Source organism: Pseudophryne corroboree, chromosome 9 (genome assembly GCF_028390025.1).
Source record: "Pseudophryne corroboree isolate aPseCor3 chromosome 9, aPseCor3.hap2, whole genome shotgun sequence".
NCBI lineage: Eukaryota > Metazoa > Chordata > Amphibia > Anura > Myobatrachidae > Pseudophryne > Pseudophryne corroboree.
In genome coordinates, this window is record NC_086452.1 from 377,066,117 (window position 1) to 377,087,817 (window position 21,701).

General features: G+C 43.8%; 1 protein-coding gene across 5 annotated transcripts in view; it reads left to right on the forward strand.

Annotated features, from left to right (window-relative positions):
• ATG7 (autophagy related 7) overlaps positions 1-21,701 on the forward strand; it is a 617,483-nt gene that overhangs the window by 465,063 nt on the left and 130,719 nt on the right. The window contains exon 19 of one of the 5 annotated variants that reach the window (XM_063940759.1): positions 15,014-15,037. The exons of the other annotated variants lie outside the window; for them this stretch is intronic. Coding sequence (XP_063796829.1) covers positions 15,014-15,019 — 6 coding nt within the window. The 3' untranslated portion in view covers positions 15,020-15,037. Of the gene's footprint in view, positions 1-15,013; positions 15,038-21,701 lie in introns of those variants that run through there. 5 annotated transcript variants of the gene reach the window in all.

A 21,701-nucleotide genomic window follows, 5' to 3' on the forward strand; every position in this document is an offset into this window, starting at 1 on the left:
TTTGAGTTTGATTAGCAGCCCATCCCTTTGGTGAAAGCTGACATGTTAGGGCCGCAATGTTCGACTGCGCACATGGAAAAACTTGCAGCATGGCACAACGGAATTTGCTGCGCTATATAAGAAACTGTTAATAAATAAATAATAGTTGCCTAGGAGTTAAATAGCCATCGTTTAGTGTTATTTACTAGGGCACAGCTACAGGATTCTTTCCTTTGTGCTCTTTGACACTGCGCATAAACCTAAAGTTTCATATGTTATAAATTTCCTTTGCTGTTCAGTTGTTTGTCATCAGGAGAATTCATTATCAAATTTTACTTTCACGCTGAACTTTTACGGAAAGTCAGCCAGAGACTGAAGATGACTTTTAACTTTAAGCTTTAAATAGACTCACCCCTTGAACATAGGACCAGCAAAAGAAATATTCGGGCACCGGACCGCTCATGTTTTTGGATCCCAGTAGGTATGGGCCAGTCGGCTCACACCACTGTTTCTTTCCAGCCTCATCCCCCTTGTCTCTTCAGCCTCATCCTCATCTGATTCTCTCAAGCTTCTTCCCCCATGTCTCTCAGCTCCATCCCAGTGTGTGTCTCCTGCACATCCCCTTTTCAGCACACACCCCTCTGTCTCTCCAGCACATCTCCTTCTGTTTCTGCACCATCCCCCCCATGTGTCTCAGCACTAGAGATGTGCGGCGGGCACTTTTCGTGTTTTGGTTTTGGTCCTAATTCCCCGCTCGTGTTTTCGTTTTGGATTGGTTTTGCCAAAACCACCCTTTCGTGTTTTGGTTTAGGTTTTGCTTTTGGATCTGGATGATTTTTGGGGAAAAACAGCTAAAATCACAGAATTTGGGGGTAATTTTGATCCTACGGTATTATTAACCTCAATAACATTCATTTCCATTCATTATTTTCCAGTCTATTCTGAACACCTCACAATATTGTATGCGGCACAAACACCTGGCCCATCTAGGAGTGGCACTGCAGTGTCAGACAGGATGGCACTTTAAAAAACCATGCTCCAAACAGCACATGATGCAAAGAAGAAAAAGAAGTGCACTGAGGTTGCTGTATGACTAAGCTAAGCAACACAACCACCTGGCCCATCTAGTAGTGGCATGCGGTGGCTGAATGTCGAAAGTGTACCGCAATTTTTCAGTCCACTGACAGCATCTCCTGCACGCCCCTGTCATTTTTAAAAAATTCTGCAATTGTTGGACTTATACGGCAGTACCCCTGGACTTATACCGCAGTGTCAGGATGGCACTTTAAAAAACCATGCCCCAAACAGCACATGATGCAAAGATGAAAAAGAGGTGCCCCAAGGTTGCTGTATGACTAAGCTAAGTGACACAAGTGTGCGGCACAAACACCTGGCCCATCTAGGAGTGGCACTGCAGTGTCAGACAAGAGGGCAGATATAAAAGAAAAAAGGCCCCAAACAGCACATCATGCAAAGATGTAAAAGAGGTGCAATGAGGTAGCTGTATGACTAAGCTAAGCGGCACAAACAATTGGCCCATCTAGGAGTGGCGTTGCAGTGTCAGACAGGATGGCACTTAAAATAAAATAGTACCCAAACAGCACATCATGCCAAGAATTAAAAGAGGGCAGTGAAGTGGCTGTATGACTAAGCTAAGCGACACAAGTGTGCGGCACAAACACCTGGCCCATTTAGGGTTTGCACTGCAGTCCCACTGCACTAATGGCGGATACCGGACTCACATCTAGCACCAGGATAGTTGTTATGGCCTCAGTAATCCGCTTTGCAACAGGGTGTGTGTGTATGTGTGTGTGTATATATATATATCTATCAGTATCACTGGAATTATATGGCAGGATCACTGGAATTATACGGCAGGATCACTGGAATTATACGGCAGGATCACTGGACTTATACGCCAGTACCACTGGAATTATACGGCAGGATCACTGGACATATACGGCAGTATCATTGGACATATACAGCAGTATCACTGGACTGGACTTATACGCCAGTACCACTGGAATTATACGGCAGGTTCAGTAGACATGTACGGCAGTATCACTGGACATATACGGTAGTATCACTGGACTGGACTTATACGCCAGTACCACTGGACTTATACGCCAGTACCACTGGACTTATACGCCAGTACCACTGGACTTATACGCCAGTACCACTGGAATTATACGTCAGTATCACTGGACATATACGGCAGTATCACTGGACATATACAGCAGCACAGGGATACCACCACTGGACTGATGCAGGACAACACAGCGCCACTGCAATGGACTGGACTTATACAGCAGCACTGGACATATGGCAGTAGAGGACACCACCACTGGACTGGACTTATACAGCAGCACTGGACATATGGCAGTAGAGGACACAACCACTGTAACTGGACTGATGCAGCACAAGACACTAACACTGAACTGATGCAGGACACTGAGGATGGAGACACGTCCTCTCTCTACACTCTCCAATGCCGGAGTGAAAATGGCGGTGACGCACGACTCCTTATATGGAATCCAAACCCAGCGAGAATCCTACAGCTGGATGATGACATTTTGCCTCGTTCTGGTTTCCAAGTCAGGCGGTAAAACCCAAGCCTGACTAGGATCTGGGCTCGGGTAGTGAAGTTCGGGGGGGTTCGGTTCTCTGAGAACCAAACCCGCTCATCTCTACTCAGCACCATCCCCTTATGTCTCCCAGCACCATCTCCCCATGTCTCCCACATCCCCATACCTCTAAGCCCATCCCCCTCTCTTTCCAGCGCATCAACCCCATATCTCTGTAAAGCTATGTAATGAGCACTATTTCACCATGTCTCTGTATCTCCAGTCTCATTCATCCTATGCATTTCTAGTCCCCCAGCTGCCCTCTACGTGACTTTCCAGCTCACACTTACTTTCCGCTGCTTGCTCCTCTTCTTGGGACCTCTGCCATCCAATGGCACAACATCATGATGCTACACATGCTGCACGGGATTGGAGGGGGGAGGGGGACTGGATGAACTGGATTCCTGAGGGGCTGGAGCCCCTCAGAATCTTGGAGACCTGCAAAAGTGCTTACTTTCAGCTTACGCACTGTGGGTACTGGAACTGACGTGGTATTGGCTGCACTGGTATTCAACCTATAAATTCACCAAGAACTAGTGATATCTCTAAGGCACGAGTCATGAAGTGAATGTATAGGCTGCCTTCTCATGAAACAAAGACAGAAAGTGACCAGGCGCCTATTAGTTTCCTAAAATACCTGCTGCTTTTCAGTGGGTATGCTCAATCTAATAAGGATAAAAGATCCAAACAAATTGATATGAAAAGCGCTAGTATAAGGTAAAAATATATATATTTTTTATTATTGTCATTTTTTTCAAAAAGACAGATGTCTAAAATATTTCACAATTTATACATGAGCATCAGCCAGCTGGCAATATATAGATTGTTAATACAGATAATTAAAATGCACAAAGTTATCATAATAAAAAAACAATAATAATAACAATCGTGGAAAAAATCCAGCTACAGTGATCCTAGATTCCTGCCTATTAGTTAGGAACATTTAGAAGCAGATGTAAATTGAGCCAAATAATTGAATTAGTTCAGCATAAGGTAATTAGTATAAAAACTTGCTGTTAAGCGTTAGCAGCAGGATGATTTTTCAATAATTATGCAGTTTGCAAAAAAGTTCTAAAAGTTAGTTGGTTTCAAAAGCATAAAAGCTGCGAGAGATGTATAAATGTATTTACCACTTCCTTTCACAATCCTCACGGCCACTGGTGCTCATAACCTTTTTACGTGGCCGTATCCAGAGGGATGTGTACTCAGTTATCACATGCAGTATCTCCCCTAGAGCTCCTTATAACAATACTTTGTCTCCATTCAGGGAACAGTTTCCACTATTGAGCTGTAGTGCTCCTGCTGCTGGAAATGTTTGTTAAAGATGCAATTACCGCTGACAAGTGTAATGCTCCCGCTGTATGCTGCGCCCGTGGTGGGTGAGATTACCGCTGATCATAGAGCGCTCCCGCTGGATGTTGTGTTGGGGAGCGCTTGTAACGGCACTGTCTCATCGTTATTCCGCGGCTCAGCTATTCTCACGCAGCCGACCTCTGCTCCTTTCACAGGTTGTTCGTGATGCGTTTCCCAGCCTTGACAATAATTGGCAGCTTCCACAGACCAAGAGGAAGCCGCTGATTATTATCAAGGCGGGGAAATGCGTCACCAACAACCTGTGAAAGGAGCAGAGGTCGGCTGTGTGAGCATAGCTGAGCCGCGGCAGAACGAGGAGACAGTGCCGTATCTTTTCAACAAGTTCAGATCTCTGCAGGAGACAGTGTGGAGCCACGGGCTCTTTCGTGCATGTGTGGTGGGACTGCCCTTTGATTAGTTTTTATTGCAATAATACCATCACCCTCGTCGGGAACGTTCTCCAGATTTCCACCCCCATTAGCCCCTTACATGCCTTGTTGTGTAAACCATTGGAAGGGATCCGTAGACCCTCGAGTAGACTCTGCACTCATATCCTTAATGCTGCCAGGTTATTTATAGCGACACAATGGAAGCAAGCCACGGCCCAATCTATGCAAACTGTGATAAACAAAATTTGGTTAATAGCATCAATGGAATACCTCACTGCCCTACTTCAGGACTCGGTAGCCAAATTTCAGGACACTTGGGGCCCATGGTACAGCTATTTCCAAAGACAACTTCAGGGTTCATTATAGCTTCCAATTCTAACTTGTTTCTAATTATTTTCTATTATTGTGTGTTTGGTGCTCTCCTTACCCCCATTTACTCCGTTCTACCCTCAGCAGCGTGGTATGCAGCAGTATTGTTCCCTCCCCCCTGTTTCCACCCAATCCATTCCCATTTCTCCTTCTAGTTCCCTTATATAGTTGTTGCCATACTGTAGATTCGTTTTGCTATTCCCCAGCCCCCACCCCCACCCCCCTAGAAAAAAATAAGTGGATTTGACAAGGTTTGATTTATGTGGTATGTGCTTTACTGTTTTATGTGTCATAGTACATCAAATTGTATTTTGCCATTGCTTTCTGTTGACTTCACTTGTGTTGTACACTTCTACTTTCCACTTTTACAAATTAAGAGATAAAAAAAAAAATACTTACAACTTTGTATCTGTTGTTACATTTTAAAAGTCAACTAGTATCCATCATTCCTGCAGTATTCCAAGTGTAAATGCCGCTTATGCTCAGGGAATGAACAGCCAAGTCTTGATATATAAAGCTGCGATGCTAATGAATTAAGTACAGTTAGCTAAATGGGTGATTACACACACAGGTGCTGCTACGTAGTGCATTACGTATCATTGTATCAACCCTCCAATAACTACAGGAGTACTGCGTAGGTGTTCACATGTAGGGGGTAATTCAAAGTTGATCGCAGCCAGGGACGGATCTAGACTTTTCTTTAGGGGGGGGCGGTTTACTGTTTAATCTTGCTCCTCCCTCTACAGTCCCAACTCCTCCCATCGGCAATCCTAACTCCTCCTCTCTAAATTCTGATAACTATTTTAGTGAGACTGAGATAGAGCTTTGTGATTGTTCTATGTACATGTGACTGTGCTATGGGGTAATTGTATTTATTAGCCCTAGTACCCACACACCAGCAAGTGAGGGGCAAATGCTCTGTAACCCTTGCTCTCCTGGCTCCTCTGTGCTGCTGTGTTATAAGCTGCAGCACATCGTTCTGCTTCAGGCTCTCCCAGGAGAGCTCTCTTCTGCTGAAAAGTGGGTGTGGCTATGACTGTGTTAGGGGGGGCGTTCGCCCCCTTCGCCCCCCCCTAGATCCGGGCCTGATCGCAGCAGGATTTTTGTTTGCAGTTGGGCAAAACCATGTGCACGGCAGGGGAGGCAGATATAACATGTGCAGAGATAGATAGATTTGGGTGTGGTGTGTTCAATCTGCAATCTAAATTGCAGTGTAAAAATAAAGCAGCCAGTATTTACCTTACACAGAAACAAAATAACCCACCCAAATCTAACTCTCTCTGCCTATGTTATATCTGCCCCACCTGCACTGCACATGGTTTTGCCCAACAGCGAAAACATTTCCTGCTGCGATCAACTCGGAATTACCCCCGTAATTGTGGCACATGAGCAAACTTTACTGTACTTACAGAAGCTTACGCTTCCCTTCTGCAGGCGTAATAATGGCAAGACACTGATTTGCAGAAGTCTACATACGGACTTTTATATATACATTATTAGTATGCACACGCAGTACATAATTGAGATCATACTCAAGAAAAAAAATGCTGGACCTTCAGCTGTAAATGAGTCCAAAACTGTAAATTTTTGGGGGTGATTACATTATGTTCTAGTGAGACATCAGAAACTGATCAATGTATTCCCTCTGTGTTTCTAAAATTGTAAGATTGTGCCAACAGCAATAAATATTTTGTAGATTTTTTTATCTGTTATTGCAGATTTGATGAGGAGCCAGCCAATGCATGGACTGAAGGGTTTCAAAGCTGTTTTCTGGTGTAGAAATGTTATTTCCAGACAAGGTCCAATTTATCTTTGCCGAGCATCTTTGATGACTCACAGTGCCTTATCTATCACGCAGAGTCATATAGAGACTACAAATTCTAGTTTCCTTGGATACGGCTTTATAAAAAATCTGGAGTCAATTACCCCCCTCTTGTGCCTTTACATTTGTGTTGGCAAAAATCAAGTCAATCTAAGATAGAAAGAAATGTCCCTTGAATGTACATAAGATGTATTTTAATACAGATAGTCATCTAATAAAATACCTAATTTATAGATTATTTATTATGTTCAGTATATGTACATAAAAATATTGAGATTTGATAATATTGTTATGGGTTTAGATGATTGTACATAATATTAAAATATCTATCTAGTAATCGATAAATGATACAATAGGTGAAACTGTCATACTTGAGTCCCATTATTAGTGTCTCCCCTCCTGTGTCTATAGAACCCAAGACCATGCCTTTGCGTTATACTAAATGAGAAGACTTTTACAGCTAGTTTATGTTTGCAAAAAAAAGTTTTTGAACAATAAACATTTTACATTATAAACACATTTCTCAAAAAGTCTGTTTAAAGAGGTCTCTTTTTAAGGACGAAACAAGATTTGAGAGTAAATTTACTATAACAAAGAAATAGTGGCCTAATGCAGTATAACAGATAATTTGGCAAACTACCGTAGATGAGCTCATCTGGAATCACGTACAACACGGTGAAGTCTTTGAGGTCAGGTTTTTTACTTTTATATATATATATATATATATATATATATATATGGGCAGTGGTGCAAGTGTGCGGGGTACGGCATACCCTTAAGAATTTGGCGGTGGGTACGCCGTACCACCACCCGCACACATTGCAGCGCACCAGTGATGCGCCCCGCCATTACTGCCGCCTCACACTTTAGGGAGAGAGGAGGTGCCTCTCCTGCCTGAGACATTCCGGCAGCCGCGGCATGCACTGAAACGCCAGTTCGTGAGCCAATCAGAGCTCGTGGACCGGCAGCCAATCAGGAGCTGCCGCTGCCGGACTGCGAGCCCTGATTGGCTCGCGGACCAGCGCCAGATCTAAAATAGGGGATGATGCCACTACCGCAGGACTCAGGAGGACGCGGAGACTGGACTTGAGGGTAGGAGGTGCGCGTGCTGTGCTCTCCTTTCCCCAGCAGCAGCAGAAGACAATGCCAGTCCCAGGCAGCAGCAACAACGGTGAGTTGCACTGCTGAGGCATATCTGGCACTCTGGGGGCTTGTGTATCTGGCACTGAAGGGGCATATCTGGCACTCTGGTGGCATGTGTATCTGGCAAAGTGGGAGCATATCTGGCACTGTGGGGCATATCTGGCACTCTGGTGGCATGTGTATCTGGCACTGAAGGGGCATATCTGGCACTCTGGGGGCATGTGTATCTGGCAAAGTGGGAATATATCTGGAGTGTTTGGGCATATTTGGCACTGTGGGGGCATATCTGACATATGTGTATCTGGCACTATAGGGGCATTTGTGCATCTGGCACCGTGGGGCATTTGTGCATCTGGCACCATTGGCATATCTGGCACGGTGGGGGTGTATCTGGCACTATTGGGGTCATGTGTATCTGGCCACGCCCCATGTGGCATTTGGCCACACCAATTTTTTGGCGCGCGCACACAGTAACTATAAAACATTTTTTTCTACTTGCACCACTGTATATATCCAATAATTTTTTCTGCAATATCTGGTGGGTGAATATTAAACTTAATTTTATCATCAGTTAATTTTTTTACACTTGGCAATCATAATTGTGGTGTAATAAGCTTCTGGAAAAATTGGAACTGCAGTTTAATTTAAAAATAAATAAAGAATCTAAGACAGAAAAGTTTTTTGATATGTGGTAGAGCTTTATCACCCCAAATTAAGGGTCAACCCCATAAAAGCCTAGGCTATATATCCTGGTATTTGACTCAGGAGGATCACCAGCCACCTCTCATTTTAACGTGATGAGGCTTCTTCTTTTTTTTGTACTAACAGGGGAGAGATTCTCTCTGGGGGGGGGAGATATAAAACCTTTTTCTTTTATGTTTAAATTTAATCATTTGATCCTGATGTATTTTTTTTCCCCTTGCGGAGACATTGTGTTCCAACTACCATCTTATGGCTCACTGACCATGAATGTTTCCTGCAATAACTTATTGTTATATCTGTAATTGAAGTTTTTATTGTTTCCATGGTCTTTTGGAAAAATTGTTCATTGCTACTATACAATTGTAATGTGTATTTTATTACACTTGTGATGCTTCAGTAAAAAAAATAAAAAGGAATGAAACTGCTGAAAATTATCAGCAATCATTTTATTTTTCAATTTAAACTACACAAAGTAACTTTCCTGATTCAGGGCAGTACGCAGCCATGGCTATGTCTTTTGCTGCAGTCACACTCGATTTTCAAACAACGGAGACTCCCACTTGCAGCAACTTAGGGCAGTGCATTTCCGTCACTGTACGTATTGAGGTGCGCCATTGGTCGCAACACCGAAACTTGCATCAGCCTTGTGGCAGGTGCCATTTCTCTTTCCAAGTATGACCTCTTATGTGCCCTGATGAACGCAGCTGCTTTCAGTGACACTCAATGGCGCCCAGAGGTTGGAAGCGGTACTCTTTACCCGGGCCCGTGTCTGTTGGAAGGGCCTAGTTCCCGCTGCAACCCCCCCTTCCCCGTTGCAGACAGCGGACAGGCAGGGAGAGAGACAGACTGCTTCAGCAGCCTCTCTCCCGCAGTGCAGCACACACTGCAGCAGGTAGCCTCTCTCCTATGTGCGGTGGGGAGGTGATCGCACCGGCCTCATCCCCGACACCCCCCAAATCAGACATAGGCACCACCACCCACCCGCCGGCACATGCAGCCGCACATAACTATTAGGTTTTTTTCTTTGTAAGGTGGGGCCTGGCCACACCTCCTCCATTGGCCAAGCACCTCCCATTACCAGGGCCCGACATAGGCCCTCATTCCGAGTTGTTCGCTCGCAAGCTGCTTTTAGCAGCATTGCACACGCTAAGCCGCCGCCTACTGGGAGTGAATCTTAGCTTAGCAAAATTGCGAACGAAAGATTCTCAAAATTGCGATTAGAAATTTCTTTGCAGTTTCTGAGTAGCTCCAGACTTACTCGGCAACTGCGATCAGTTCAGTCAGTTTCGTTCCTGGTTTGACGTCACAAACACTCCCAGCGTTCGCCCAGACACTCCCCCGTTTCTACAGACACTCCCGCGTTTTTCCCAGAAACGGCAGCGTTTTTTCACACACACCCATAAAACGGCCTGTTTCCGCCCAGAAACACCCACTTCCTGTCAATCACATTACGATCACCAGAACGAAGAAAAAACCTTGTAATGCCGTGAGTAAAATACCAAACTTCTTAGCAAATTTACTTGGCGCAGTCGCAGTGCGAACATTGCCCATGCGCAATTAGCGGAAAATCGCTGCGATGCGAAGACAATTACCGAGCGAACAACTCGGAATGAGGGCCATAGCTGGCAGCGCCCCTGGTGACAGTATACAAATATAGTATATCTTCAAAGCTGCACACAGGAAGTAGGCATGTGATATTCACCAATCACAAAAAGAGAGAAAGCATACAGAAATAAATATATCACGCGCTCCGTCACTAAGGTACATTAAACAGTTTCCAATATAGAAAAAGAAGGCTCAGCAATTGTCACTCAAATGGATGCCATTATCAAAGTGAATAGAAATTCAAGTCACTTCTAATCATTCAGGATGTAGTTCAACACATGTTTCCTTTGTGTCAACAGCACCTCCAAATAGAATCAAAAGAGGGAACATCCCATAATGTAATACCATCAAATTTATTAAAATAATAATGAGTATAAGGGGTGATTTGTTGGTAGGCATTAAAGGGAGCTGCTGCCTCTGGGTCCTTGGAAGGGACCTTAACTATCAGAAGGAAGGTGAGTTGTTGTTCTTGGGGTAGCTGCATCACCCCTTATGTTTGTTATTGTGCCTTTCTAAAAAGGTAATTTGCGGTACACAGCCATTATTGAAAACTGTGATTCCAGAACTTTTGTTTGATACCTTGATGTTTAATAAATTTGATGGTATTGCAGAGCTGCTGGAGGTGCAGGACTTTATGCGAGTCTGGTTGTATTTTTCAAGCGGCAGTCATTTACAAGGCAAAAGCAACCTGGCTTTGTCTTGTAAATGACTGCCACTTGAAAAAAATGGGCAGATTTGCGCAACCGCGGCAGCTCGCAGGCTACATCTAGCCCCATGTCTTATTTACTGAATGTGAGAGAATTACTTTATTGCATTTTAGTAAAATGTTTCCTTAAATGTTAACTTTGAGAACAGATGGTAGGAATTTCATCTAATATGCAGAATAATGGGAATGTGTATTCTACACTTGGTCGGTACTTAAAAGCAAGGACGATTACAGGGACAGATCTGTAAAACCTTGGACTGTTCTTGGATACTATCAACTATGTGATAGGGGGTAATAAGGTGTTAGGAGACCTGAGCATCTCGTACATTTGATATTGGAGGTTCCTCTGACACTTCCATTTACCAGAGCAGTTATATGTATACATTTGTGATCTATATGCAGAAAGTATGTCAGCAATCCCCAGCTGCTCTAAGTGGCCGGAAGGTTTCATCCGCCACCCATAAGACCAAAAGATAAATAACTTGACCCACCGATATCAATAACACTTTGAAGTCAGCCTGGACCTGTTCTCTGCTAAAGGGGAAATGTAACTTAAGATGCTCATTCCAATGTATCACTACCACTGTGCTACGTGAGGGGTTTATCCAAGGACATTGTCCTGTTTTCCAAGGTCCCTGACATGGTTGCATATGAATCAAGCCTTGTCATCGTTTAAGATGGGATTGAATTCAGCGAGATGCGTTGTCGTGTTTCGCTGTGCACATTAGTTCAATGTTCTTTGCACCGCAATAGGATGTGAGGGAAAAGTAGCAAAGTCAGGGCCTAATACAGAGATTTCCGTAGATCTGTGCAGGAGCCGCACTGTGCATGGGCCTATCTGGCCCTGCGGTGCCCCAAAAGCAACAGCATGATTGGATTTGCTACTGGCATTTGGGGGTGGTGACTGGGAGCGTTCCAGAAAATGGAGGCCTGCCGGCCCTGTTTTCTGGGCTTTCTGAAGCCAGTGGCTGCATTCTTGGATATACAGTAGCTTCACTGGCCCCAGCAGCATGATTTTACTGGACATCCTGAGTTACCTGAGTAACAGAGGATCCAAGTAATAAAGCAATAGATAAGCAATACAGGCATAAAAGAAAACCTTAAGCACACAGAAAGCATAATGCATGATTGGTGTAGGCATTTTGGGTAATAACTTCCAAGGGTTGTGTATTCCACCCTCACAAGGTACCAGGTGCGGCAGCCATCTTGGGCGAACAGCGTAGGATTATGTTATGTCTTTTAAATCTATTGTAGTCATTCCCAGACAATGTGCTGGGACACATTTGTGTGTCATAACACAGAGTTGGAGTGTCACAACTGTTGTAACTTATCCACCACTCTTCCACTGTGCAGGGCTTCAGTTGGAAGCCCTGCAGGAGCAACACTATCACCAGTGGGTGGAATAGTGCATCTCTGTCCCTACATCAAAACTTGTGTAAGAGCATGGTGCATTGGCGACCCCCATCTTAAGGAACATAAGCAGTCCCACTTCATGTGCTCACTGCATGCCCTGGAGGCAAGTGATGATGGTTTTGCCTGGTCCGTATTAAGGTGGTCTCCAAAGCTAAAGGGCCCCATACACTACAACGATAATGCCCGATTTCATCCACTTTCGGGCTGATAAATTGGATGAAAAGTGGCAAATCGGATGTGTTTTACATCCGATCGGATGCACGGCCCCGTGAGCATCGGATCGGAGCCCCTAGATCGTTAGTGCTGCACTCATGATGTGTCGGATCCTGCAGGCATGGCTGGGATCGCATAAGATACATCATATGCAAAAGGACCGCATACGATGTATCGTATGCAATCCTACCACCCGGGAGGCTGCCGGCCGGTTCAAGGGAAATCTTATGCGACATGAGGGTCAGACATGTCGCTGTAGTGTATGGGGCCCTTAAGGGGTGACTAAAGCAATTAATGAGTGGCATAAGGTCACTTATGTAGTGTTTTGTGTTTCACGGGATCCTGGACTGAGCAGTGGCTGCTTAACAGGGAGTAGCAACAGCCAGCGGGCGCTTGTCGGTGAAAAAAACGACTTCTATGTTGGTAATGGGCTGAGTGTATGGTGCTTTGCTAAGAATGGTATTTTTCTGTAGAAGTGCCTAGGAATTATCCTGAGAGCTTTCACTGCTGAATAAAGCATGTACATGTAGAGCTTGGATGTGTACTAATTTTTGTGGACATATATAACGCAGCAGGAGGGGCTTGTTGGCTGCAGGTGAGTGTTCTCAGGTCTATACCTACTGAAACATATCTCTCTGTGAAGAATACATTATTGTGGGGCAAGATTTGTGTATGATGAGCAGTGGTGCCTAGAAAAGTAGACATCCCAGCACACAGCCAGCAGTGCTTGGAGTGGTTTCTCGTTGCAGCCATACATGTTTGGCAAGTGCTTCTAGAATGCATTTTATGGATTGCTGTAGCTATTTTGTATTTATTTCCCATATGTTCCTTCAATAACTATGTCAGCAGTGCTTATTTACTATAGTTTACATTTGGGCCTGGCCACAGCATGCATACTGTACAAATTACAGAAAACTGAAAACAGCTGGAGCGTTTCAAAATAGCAAATTAAAGTAATAGCGAGTTCCATACATCTGTGTACACAGTTACTGTAGGGACAGGAAAAAGACACATCTTCTGAAAAGAATGGAACTATGATAATATGCCTTTCTGCAGAACCTGCTGAATACTCATGACTGTTCTGGAAGGTCTTGTAAAACATTGTTTCCTCTAACAGAACTTCTAACACCATTTTAACATTATTTTGTTAAGCATATTTGAATAATTAATAAATTGTTGGTACTTTTATGAGCTAGAAACAATTGTTAACACAACAATGGGGTCTATTCACGAAGAAGTGCAAAGTGTGGAGAAATGAGCCAGTGGAAAAGTTGCCCATGGCAACCAATCAGCATTGAAGTAACATTTATAATTTGCATACTATATAGTTGTACGGAGCTGCTGATTGGTTGCTATGGGCAACTTCTCCACAGACTCACATCTCTACACTTTTCACTGCTTTGTGAATAGACCCCTTAATCTTATGTCTCTCAGAAACCGACTTTAATATATTTTCCATGTCCTGCACCGACCATTTGTCAGCTTTGTATCATTGGGCGTTTTGCACATGTTCACAAAAGTTAAACATATGCCATTTTGTTCTATTAAGTTTATGCCATCCCATTAGATACAAGGTTGCACGTTACATAGGTTAATTATACCCCTTTCACACTGAAATCCCTTGTCCAGCCCAGGTCACTGAACACAGGTTTTACGCTGTGTCACATCGGCTTGAAACCGATTCACACCACAGGCTGGACCTGGGTTATTGCTGGGTCTTCTCATCTGCTGACACTTAGAGATGACATCATCTCCAGTCGCCAGCTCTTTATAGGGTGTGAACGGGACCCGGGTCATCCGTTCACACTGCCCCCTATCCCGGGTCCTTCACAGGACTAACCCTGCTCGCTACCCAGGTCAGATTCTAGGGTCACTGGACCCGGTTATTTTTTGGGGAACATTTCACACTGAGCTGCGATCCGCGTAAATGTGGTGGTGTGAATGAGGTATTACTGCAATTTGAAAGCATTCTGCATGGAAAGCCACTGCCCATCCATATCTAGTCATCTATATTAGGAGCAAAATGTGGTTGTCTCACAGAGGGCGGGATATATTAACATACATTGCAGCGATGTTAATCGCATATGTACTAACATATGCGATTAACATCGCAATGGGGTGACGGAGGTCCCCCGTGATACCTGTGAGGTGGTGTACGGGGGGTCTCCGTCACATCCCTGGGCTCTCCACACTCCTCCCAGGCTGGGAAGCAGCAGCAGGCTGTCCTTTGCGCCGCCTTCTCCTCCTTCCTGCAGCCGGAAGGACCTCCGGCTGTGTTGCTAGGTGGAGGAGGAGTTTGACTTCCAGGTCCAGGCTGCCTAGACGGAGGGGGAAAGGGGGGTAGGTGTCAGCGGCGTGGGGCGGTGGCCGGCGGTAAGAAGCCCATAGGCTTCTATAGGGTGTCGCCATCAAAAGATGTCGATACCCTGTGCGGCGAAAACGCGGCGGCCGGGAGTTAGTACATATGAAAATGCTGTAAAACCACTGAAAACTGGAGTTTTACCGCATTTTCCCGTTAGTACATCCCGCCCACAGTGTCTTTACAATTTGGCACATCACAATCCATAAGCAATGTTTTTGTGCTATATACCCAAAATTGTTTTAGTTTGTTACAGTCTCCTAGTGCCACCGGAAGTGTTTTTAATACTAGAATATTACATTTCACCAAGCTGCCTAATTGTTTGGTTGTTTACAGAGGTGAGCGTACAATGATGCTTAGTGGGGGGACTGACTAAGATGGCGGATTCTGGAGGCACAGAAAAATGTATGTATTTAAATTGATAAAATAAATGGAACATGTTCTTAAAAGTCTAATTTGGTTGCTTTGACATTGCTGCTAGCTCCAACAGTGATTAATAATATACCTATTGTTTAGACCAGTGGATCTCAACCTCAACCCTCATGTTTTCCCAACAGGTCATGTTTTGAGGAATTCTGCCTGTAGAAGCAGGTGGGACAATTACTGACCCAGCAAGACAAACTCACCCGAGCATGATTAACCACTTGCCTGGCATGGTCGCATCAGATGCGACCACACCAGGCTGGACTTTCCCTGACATGGTCGCATCTGATGCGACCAGTCAGAAAGCTCACTGTGCAGCAGCAGTAAGCAAAGTTTCCTGTAACCTCCAGTCCCTCTGCTTCCTGGTTCCCTCCCCTCCAGTGCCTACCGTGCTGCCGATCACTGCTGATCGGTCAGCCCTTCAGCACCAATAAAATATAGTATTATTGCGCTTGATGTTCTGATAATAGATATTAAATATATACCTTTAATTAATAATTGTGTTTGAATTCGTGTAGTGAATACACGAGACACTAGCAGCTGCTGGGGAAATGTAAAAAAAAAAAAACAGCCCCTCACCTTCCTGAAAGGCATCAGGGGCTGCTGAGGGATACATGCCTAAAACGGGAAGTCGCGATGTCCCGATCATCGATGGTCGCGATGTTTTGATCATCAATTTTTCCTTTTCTTTTTTCTTACATTTTTTTTTTTTTTTTTTTAAAGAAAATCATTTTGGATAATTTAATTTAACTATTCTTTACCTAAATCAATCATAAAAAACCCGACAATTTCAGAGCGGTTTTTGGAGAGAAAAATTCAGTTAAGTGGTTAAAGAAATCCACAAAACATGATTTGTTGGCCTAGACATATGAGTAAAGATGAGTGCAAAGCCAGGTGGTTTCATTGGGTTGCTGAATTCCAGCAATACAATATACAGTAGGAGTTCCACTATTACTTCAAATGTACGTTCGATAAGATGATAATTTCCACTTTATTATGCTGTGTGGTGTTTGGTACTGCAGGGAAATGTTCATACAGCAAAGAGTGTACAATTTCACTTCAATAATATTTTGTGGAAGAGTTTTAAAGATGTTACTCCTCTGTATCCATGAGATTGTGGCATATCAATGCAAGGGGAGCTAATGACATCACTAAACATAAGGCACTATATTTACTCACTCTTGTTGTTGTCCATTTCCAAATCTCAGAAAAATAAGATTATCTACAATAATCTTTTTGGTTTTTTTGCCCATACTTGCACACTTATTAATCTCTATCAGGCACAAGTGGGAGGTATAGGGTTATGTAGTAAAATTGCCTTATTGCGCCCCCCCATCCCCCCCCCCCCCCCCCCCGCTACTCAAACTTATGATTTGTGCCAACAGAGGGCGATGCCACTGATGCCACTCCTCTTAAATTGCAGTTAAGTTCACAGGCTGTCCACTTCATGGGGGAATTTTGCACATATGGGGGAGGGTCCTACTCTTAAAAGTTCGGGAGAACGTCCCAGATTTCAGGAGTCCACTAGACTTTCCAGGAGAATAGCACTGATTCAGTATTTAAAAAATACCTAGTGGAGTGAAGGAAAAGTGTACCAGGCCAACAATGTAACTGGAAAATAATACACATTTCCTAACGAGTATGTAATATGACACTCATGTCAGATATTAGTTTTACTTTGAACATACCGGTAATTGATGTTATTTCATGAAGGAAATATAAGTTTCGCTCTCTGAAGGAAATGCAGTAGATTTTAAACTTGGTTTAAAGACTCCCAAACACGTAAATACACATTTTTCCTGGCAGCTTTGAAGTCACTTGATTGATTTATAAATCTTGAAATGAGCTCTTTAGTATTTGTTTTAGAAAACTGTAATTACATCCCGTGCTCTCCTCTTTGGACAAAGGGGAAAATGATATGGGAGCCAGATTGTTAAAAGGATCAGGCTTTTATATCGTTCTATTCAACATTGAGGTTTTAAGACGCTAGGGGTTCACGTATAGAGGATTAAGAGACGTTTGCAGCGTGGTCAGTTAAGGGTCATTGTTTTTTGTGAATCTATTTTGTTATTTCTTTGGAGGTTATTCTGCATTAATGGGGTTATTCAGAGATGGATGCAGATCTTGCTTCTGTAGCAAAATCTGCATCTATATACTCATATGCTGGGGGCCGCCCCTCAATGCGTTCACAATTAAATTCTGAATGCATTGTATAGCGGTCAACTCCTGCCTGCCCCTCTCCAGTGCCGCGTCGCTGCCCCTGCACGCCCATCGCCTGTCAATCACCATGCAATCGCATCCTTCCAGCCCCATACCATTATCCCTCCTCCACCACACTTCACAGTTGGCATAATGCAGTCTGTCTTCCAGGATGCAATAGCATGGTGAAGTGTTACGCACGCGCACTATGGGCGGTGCGTGTGCACAGACCCTATGGACGCAGCCACTGCATGCGAACGTAGCATCTGTGTCCATCTCTGAACGAGGCCCTAGATTAGTATGAAAGATAGATGAAAGTGAAAGAGAGAGCGATGAGTTAAGTAATTAATAGATAGGAAATAGAATGTGTTCAACTGTAGGGCTGCAAGTTTAAAGCATACAGGGATATTGATCTACTTTCCCATTTCATAAACACTATATGGACAAAAGCATTACACGAACAGGGACTGTAATGACACTGTATTCAAATACATATATTCTAATATGGAGTTGGTCCCCCTTTTACAGCTGTAACAGCTTCCACTCTTCTTGGAAGTCTTTTCACAAGATTTTGGAGTGTTTCTGTGGGGATTTTCTCCCATTCATTCTGTAGAGCATTCATGAGGTCAGGCACTGATGTTGGACGAGTAGGCTTGGCTCGCAATCTCCGTTCCAGTTCATCCCATAGGTGATCAATAGGGTTGAGGCCAGGGCTCTGTGCTGGCCAGTCATGTTCTTCCACACCGTACTCATCAAACCATGTCTTTAGAGTCCTTGCTTTATGTACTGGGGCACAGTCATTTTGGAATAGAAAAGGGCCTTATCCAAACTGTTGCCACAAAGTTGGAAGCATAGCATTGTCCAAAATGTCTTGGTTTGCTGAATCATTAAGATTGTCCTTCACTGGAGGTAAGAGGCCTAGCCCAAACCCTGGAAAACAGTCCCATGCCATTATCCCTCCTCCACCACACGTCACAGTTGGCATAATGCAGTCTGTCAGGTAACATTCTCCTGGCATCCACCAAACCCGTACTCGCCCATCTCACTGACAAACATGATTCCTCACTCAGAACACGTTTCCACTGCTCCACATTCCAGTGTCGGCGTGCTTTACATCCGCATCCAACGCTTGGCATTGGACTTGGTGATGTGAAGCCTGCATGCAGCTGCTCAGCCATTGAAACCCATTCCATTAAGCTCCGGTGGCAGAGTTTTTGTGCTGGCAGTAATGCCAGTGGAGTTCTTGGGAGTATAATGAGTGGACGTGTATGAAAGCTCTGTGCGATTCTGGGTCAAGCATATGGGGAAGGGAAGCCTGTTTCTGACATCTCTTGCACCTAGCATGGGGCTGGTGAAAGTGCCAATACTAGTGATGGCTGGCAGAAAACTAATTAGCGGTATGGGTTCCCACCTGCACACGCATAAAACCCTGTCTTGGTTTCATGGAATTTTGCATTAGCATAAGGTAGCAAATCTGGCTTTCGCGGTTGCCTAAAACTGCAGCCACCCTGCGTGCGACTCAAATGTGACAGTCAGTGACTACAGGAAAATACCTAGAATAGCCCAGGGTCCATCTGCTGTAGCTTTTACTATGGCCATTGTATGTACTCCAAAGAGGAAGTAGCTCCTATTTTATAAGCTTTGCACATCTCCCTTGTAGAGGCTTAAACTGCTTGTTGGTCTCCCCTTTTGTAGATTGTGAATGGTCCAGTTGAGGTGCCCCAGTTAATTGTGTAATTGTACAGTATTCAGATGTCAGACTGCCTCATATTTATTTTTCGTGCATTAACAAGTTAGCTGTTCTATTACATAGATTGTAAACTAAAGATGTGCAGTTCAGTTGTGGATCCAAATCGAACCATAACCCAGTCCAAATCTCCCTATGAGATATGATCCAAACCAAGTCCCAGTTCGGATCTTCCCGCGGTTCGGAATTTGGATTTGAAATCTGAATTGCATGTTATAGATTGCAAAAATTACATGATTTTAGCGTTTTTATTGATATTTATCAATAAGTATCGATTTTTTTTTGTCTATTTTTTTTAATAATCCAAAAACCAAATCCAAAATAAAACACTTGAGAGTGGATTTGCCAAAACTAAAACACGATGGTGAATTAGAACTAAAACACTGGTTCGCGCACATCTCTATTGTAAACACATGCAGTGTGCACAAAAAAATATTTATTACATTGAAAAAGTCATATTTACCCGTGCACTGCATGAACATGAAAGGGACTTATCAGGTGTTTTGAAAACGCATGAAAAAAAAACCCCACATAAAGTGCTCTCAATTTAAGCGGTTAATCTCTTAGATGTAACGTGGGTGTTATTGCTTTTCTGGTCACAGACTATGCAGCGTTTGCCTATATCAGTTGTTTTCTGCATGTGCATGACCAGCATTAGAGCACCTGAGTATATTGAAGTCATAATCCCATCAGCAAAAACAAAACCTTTGGGTCTGCTATATAATGTACACCAAAGCCAAGTATAACTCTCTCTAACAATAACGTAAGCAGTTACTGTTTGAATTGAGATCTTCAGTTTTGTTTTGTTTTGTTTTTTTGGCAGGAATATCTTTTTGTTTTAGAATCAAAATTACACAACTAAATTCAGTCACATTCAAGGACGCTTGGATACACAGTATTAACAGTTACTGTCAGCAATCAGCCCACAACACTTTCATATCTCAAACTTTTCAAAGTTCGTGTCCCAAAACTGCTGACATTATGTAACCCCTTAATCCATTTATAAGCCAGTAACATTGCAGACAGATAATTAAATGGCTACACAAATACTGTTCAAAGGATTTTATGTCAGGAGCTTATTCTCTATCCTTGTTAGTTTAAATACACTTTGAAAATGTAAATCTCTAAAACCTTTAAAAATAGTATTATCAGATATACTGCAATTGTGGCAATAAATTGTCTGATGGCATGTATTATCTCAAGCAATTTTGATAGGAGAGTTGACCGTAACGGGGATCTGTATAAACATGATACTACAAATGTGCAAATATAAAGTGCTGTAATATTTCTAAATATATATATATATACACAAATAGAAAACCACAGCACTCACCACCCCAGAAGCGGGGTACACAGCTGCACTTACCATTCACAGGGTGGAGTGCATGTAGCCCATGAACACATCACTCTAATACATACAAACAGAAAACCCAGCACTCACCAAAGTAAGCTCACTTAGTGTTGAGGACAAGTTAGCTTACTTTGGTGAGTGCTGGGTTTTCTGTGTGTGTGTGTGTGTGTGTGTATACAGAGCCGTCTTAACAGCAGTGTAGGCCCCTGGGCACAGCAATGCACTGGGCCCCCTACCCACCCATCAGTGGAAGGGATGGGGGGTGCTATCAGCAGCAGCTTTGATGTCCCACGCGCAGTAGGGAGGTGCTCTCTTTCGCTCAGCATGTAGGACCTGGAGAAATAATTTATGCTAATTACTCCTTTACTGCACAGATGGGGCAGGAAGGAGAACACTAAACTGTAGAAGAGGACATTGGGCTGAATGAAGGGGCCAGGGTACGTGACTTCCAGGGTGGTAGTGGGTGTTTAATACACAGGGGAGGGGTCAATAGTGGAGTGGGCTTAATATTCATCATTTTCCGGTGGGAGAGCAGCTTGCTTTACTGCAGATATCTCCAGTTCCTGTAAATAGATTTCTTAGCTTGGGATAAAATACTAGAGAGTCCCACCTGTCAGGAGGTACTGGGGACTTGGGGATCAGAGTTCAGGAGCCGGAGCAATCCACCAACGAATATATAAAACTGCATATTAGGCATGAGGAGCTGGAGCAGGGACCAGCTGCTTGAAAGCTGATATCTCTGGTTCTGAGCATAGTAGAGACAAGCTGCCAGTGTCACCCGAAAGAGGAGAGTCCCAGCTTTTAGAGTATACCCTCAGAAAAAACTCTAAGTCAGACAGAACTCGAGATATCTGGCTGGGAAGAGCAATTAACAGGCTTGGATGGGGACCACTGCTTTGAAGTCGGATATCTCTGGTTCCTCAGGGCCGATTTTCAAAAATCTGGTACCGCTGGAAAGAGGGGAACCTCAGCTATCAGCTTAGGGCCCTTTTACCCCTGGGGCCCTTGGGCAAGAGCCCATTGAGCCCATACGAAAAGACGGCCCTGTGTGTATATATATATATATATATATATATATATATATATATATATATCTCAATCATGCATTGGGTGGCACTCAGACGTCTTTCACAAAAGAGAGACGGATCCCTTGTTGGTGGTCAATTTGTTGCTCTTTTGTGAAAGACGTCTGAGTGCCGCCCAATGCATACTATATTGGTTCCGTTCCCGGTCTTGGGTTCGTTAATGGTAGGGCACCAACGCTGATATACATACAGACACGGAGTGCCGGCTCATCTAATCCA